Genomic DNA, 3448 nt, shown 5'->3' with positions numbered 1-3448 from the left:
TGTTAAAATATATTTTAAAAAATTTACAAAACTAAACAGCCTACAGTATTTTTACAGTGTTTATTTTACAGTTAAAATTAATGTTTATCAAATAAAGTTTAATGTTACAACTAATCGTGGATCCTTTTAAAAAGGAAGATGTCTCACTCTGATAGAGAGGGGGAAAAACTCACCAGAGCAGCGATCGCTGCAGAAACGGACCCTCCTCCGGGTGCCGCCGTCCGAGCGGCAACGCTGTGAACGAACTGCCGCAGAGACAGAGACACAAGCCCCTCCTCCTCCTGTGACCTCACCATGTACCTGCACAGGTAAGACGAACTGTGTGGTTTGGTTCTGGTGTGGATTTTTAGGCGAAAACTTCACATCCAGTGAAACTCACTCTATTATTCTCTCCTTTGGATTAAACGGGCCGAGAGAGTCTAGGCCAAGTTTACTGATAACCTGTCAACAAACAAACAAATAAACAAACAAATAAACAAAGAGACTCTGAGATACCAGTTAGGATCACACAGACTCACAAGTCGGACTTTATGCTCCTCTTCCATGATGAAGAGTTGGTCTCTGTTGATGTAGAACTCTGCAGAGTCCAGCAGAGCCTTCAGGGGGATCAGACCAACGATCTGCGAGCCGACCACCGGGAGCTTCAGCTCCTGAACACAACAACAAACAATCAGGGGACCTGCCAGGCAACATCACACCTAAAGACTTTAACCTCTGACCTCCGCAGCTCTGCAGATCTCCTCGTACACGCTGTGGAGTGGGGTCAGCTCAAAGTCCAGGATGTTGGTGGACACTTGAGCGAGGTTGGACTCCTCCAGGTACCAGCCCATCCCCTGTACCTTCTTTAGGAGCCCAGGCTGCTCAAATGGAGAAGAAACGAAACAATTATTAAACTTGTCTTACGAGTTCAATTCATAAAAACAATCTGAAACAAACAAAAGTTTAAAAGTATTTTTGAAAAACTCAGAATCAATGAAAGAGAACAGTGTAAATCATCAGCAGGACTCCCAGCATGCACCTGGTCCTTCCCTCGGCCCTGCTCGCGGATGTCCAGTGCGATGCGATGAGCCTGTTCTTTGGTGCTGATCAGATTCACATTGTAGGCGATGAGGAACTTTCGAGCACCGGTTACTGTGGCGCCCCACGATGGAACAAAGTGGGCGGGGCCAAAGTCAGGAGCCCACTCTGGACGTTTCAGCTTTAGGGAGACAAAATGTAAACAAAACCATCAACATTTGATGTTTGAAAAACAGAAAGTAAATTGTGAAGTTCTGACTCTACATGAAGAACCAAACTCACCTTGTCAGGTAAAGCTTCGTACTCTCCGACTCGCACTGATGGAAGGTTCCTCCTCGTTTCTGTTCGAGCTGCTTCTCCGTAAAGATAGACTGTGAGGATTTGTAGAATCATAGACATGAACAGATTTAGAGAATTTTAAGGATTCACTGTGGAGGATTTTCAGATTAATTATGGTTCATTATAAACAAACACCTGTTGATGCATAAATGTTTTTGTTCCACTATTTTAATTTATTTTCTTGTCTTTTTAAAAAAAAAAATCCCCCAAGAGGACACTGAAGGAAATTTTTTCCCTCCTTTGTGTTCCTAAGCAATACTTTTTGCATTTCCATGCAAAACTTTTGCATTACTTTGCAATATTGTATTGTTTTGTATTGACTGTACTAAACAAGACTTTTATTTTGAAACATTCCATTACTGAAAAAAATGATAGAGATATAGAGATATAGAGACATTTATGCCGATGCTGAGTTAAAGTGGTATGGTGTGCATATGAGACTACCACATATTAACCCTGTGGGAGCGGCAGCGCTCTAATTTGCCTGCCTATACACATAAATAGAAAGATATTCAATCTGTGCTTGTGTAAAAATGCTAAAAGTATTGCAAGATAACACAAAAGCGTTTTGTGGGAATGCAAATGATGAAAATTCCCCAATGTCCTTACAGGGGTTCTGCAGATTTCTCTACAGCTAAATGAAGAAATAGAATAAAAAAGGTGTGTAATGAAGTAAATGAGTAAGTAAATAAATAAATCTCTCTGACCAGGAACATGCAACACCTCTGCCAGTCTTCGTCCAAACTCGTTGGCACAGTGGACACAGTCGTCCATGCTGACGTTTTGGACGGGGATGAAGGGACAGACGTCCAGCGCTCCAGTCCGTGGGTGTTCCCCTAAAGAAGAACAAAATATTTAAGAGCTTTCACGTTGAAAGCGTTGAGTTCTCTCTGGGCCTCGGACTCACCTGAGTGTTTGCTCATGTCGATGAGGCTAAAGGCCTGTCGGGCAGCGCTCAAAGCCCCCTCCACCACCGCCTCAGGGGAACCCACGAATGTGTAGACTGTGCGGTTGGTGGAGGCTCCGGGGTCAACGTCCAGCAGGCTGCAGCCTGGGGTCTGAGAGACGGCTGCAGAGATGGCATCGATCACCTGAACAGATCACACAGGTTCTGTTTGAAGTCTAGTTCAGATCAGAGGAAGAAGCTTTAAAACGGAGTCAGTAGGAGGGTTACAACCTGCAGCTGAAACCAAACTCACTCTGATGATTAACCAGAATCTGATCAGGAATCCAACAGAACAGGTTTAAAGATTGTCCTGACTGACAGGAAAATGTTTTTACAGATTAAACTTTGTTTACTTGCAGACTTTAAAATCTGAGACCCTCAGCTTTTCAAAGTTTTAGGTGAGACAATAAAATGATTTTAGTTCTAGCTCTGAATGAAGTAGCTGTAAACTGAACAGACATGCTGCAGGACAAACAGATGAAAAATACACGGTGACCATGTTTGACCTAAAACTAAGCAGTAAAGCTCTTTTATCTGCTAACAGTTTGTTCTGAAGCTGCTGAGGTCCGATCGGACGTGAAACCAAAAGGTCTCAAACTGCAGCAGAGTTCAGTCTGAACTCAGAGCTGAAAAGTCTCACCTCTTTGTTTCTGCCCTCGGAGAAGTTGGGGACACACTCTACGAGGCGAGCCATGCTGTCTGCAGACTGAGGAGGACGAGCAGAGTTCATCTTCATCAGCTGCAGTTTAACCATTAATAACTGTGTGCAGGAGGTCAGCTGACAGTGTTTACCTTCTCTGCTCAGACATAGTTGTAACGTCCTGCAGGGGACACCACAGGAAATATGAGACTTTGGTAAATGGTACTGAACTTATAGAGCGCTTTTCAAGTCCCTCCGGACCCCAAAGCGCTTTACACTAACAGACATTCACCCATTCACACTCACATTCACACACTGATGATGGCAAACTACCCTGTAGCCATGGGGCACACTGACAGAAGCGAGTATTGGTATTGTCATTTTTTATATTGTTGGTATTGGTATTGTCATTTTTTATATTGTTGGTATTGGTATTGTCATTTTTTATATTGTTGGTATTGGTATTGTCATTTTTTATATTGTTGGTATTGGTATTGTCATTTTTT

The 3448-nt window shown here is 43.0% G+C and overlaps 1 protein-coding gene across 1 annotated transcript in view; it reads right to left on the bottom strand.

Moving 5' to 3' along the window:
* Positions 1-3046, bottom strand: part of ftcd (formimidoyltransferase cyclodeaminase) — a 6347-nt gene extending 3301 nt beyond the window's left edge. Inside the window, exons 1-9 of the mRNA XM_013999980.1 lie at positions 2943-3046; positions 2264-2447; positions 2064-2192; positions 1300-1388; positions 1019-1198; positions 720-857; positions 519-650; positions 380-441; positions 174-300 (exon numbers count right to left, since the gene is read on the bottom strand). Of these exons, the coding sequence (XP_013855434.1) occupies positions 174-300; positions 380-441; positions 519-650; positions 720-857; positions 1019-1198; positions 1300-1388; positions 2064-2192; positions 2264-2447; positions 2943-3038 (1137 nt within the window). The 5' untranslated portion in view covers positions 3039-3046. The remainder of the gene's footprint in view (positions 1-173; positions 301-379; positions 442-518; positions 651-719; positions 858-1018; positions 1199-1299; positions 1389-2063; positions 2193-2263; positions 2448-2942) is intronic.
* Positions 3047-3448: the final 402 nt, after the last annotated feature.

The sequence above is a fragment of the Austrofundulus limnaeus genome, unplaced genomic scaffold, assembly GCF_001266775.1.
Source record: "Austrofundulus limnaeus strain Quisiro unplaced genomic scaffold, Austrofundulus_limnaeus-1.0 Scaffold2602, whole genome shotgun sequence".
NCBI classification, from domain to species: Eukaryota; Metazoa; Chordata; class Actinopteri; order Cyprinodontiformes; family Rivulidae; genus Austrofundulus; species Austrofundulus limnaeus.
The sequence above is the reverse complement of the archived record's forward strand: the minus strand, read 5'-3'. Positions and strand labels throughout refer to the sequence as shown.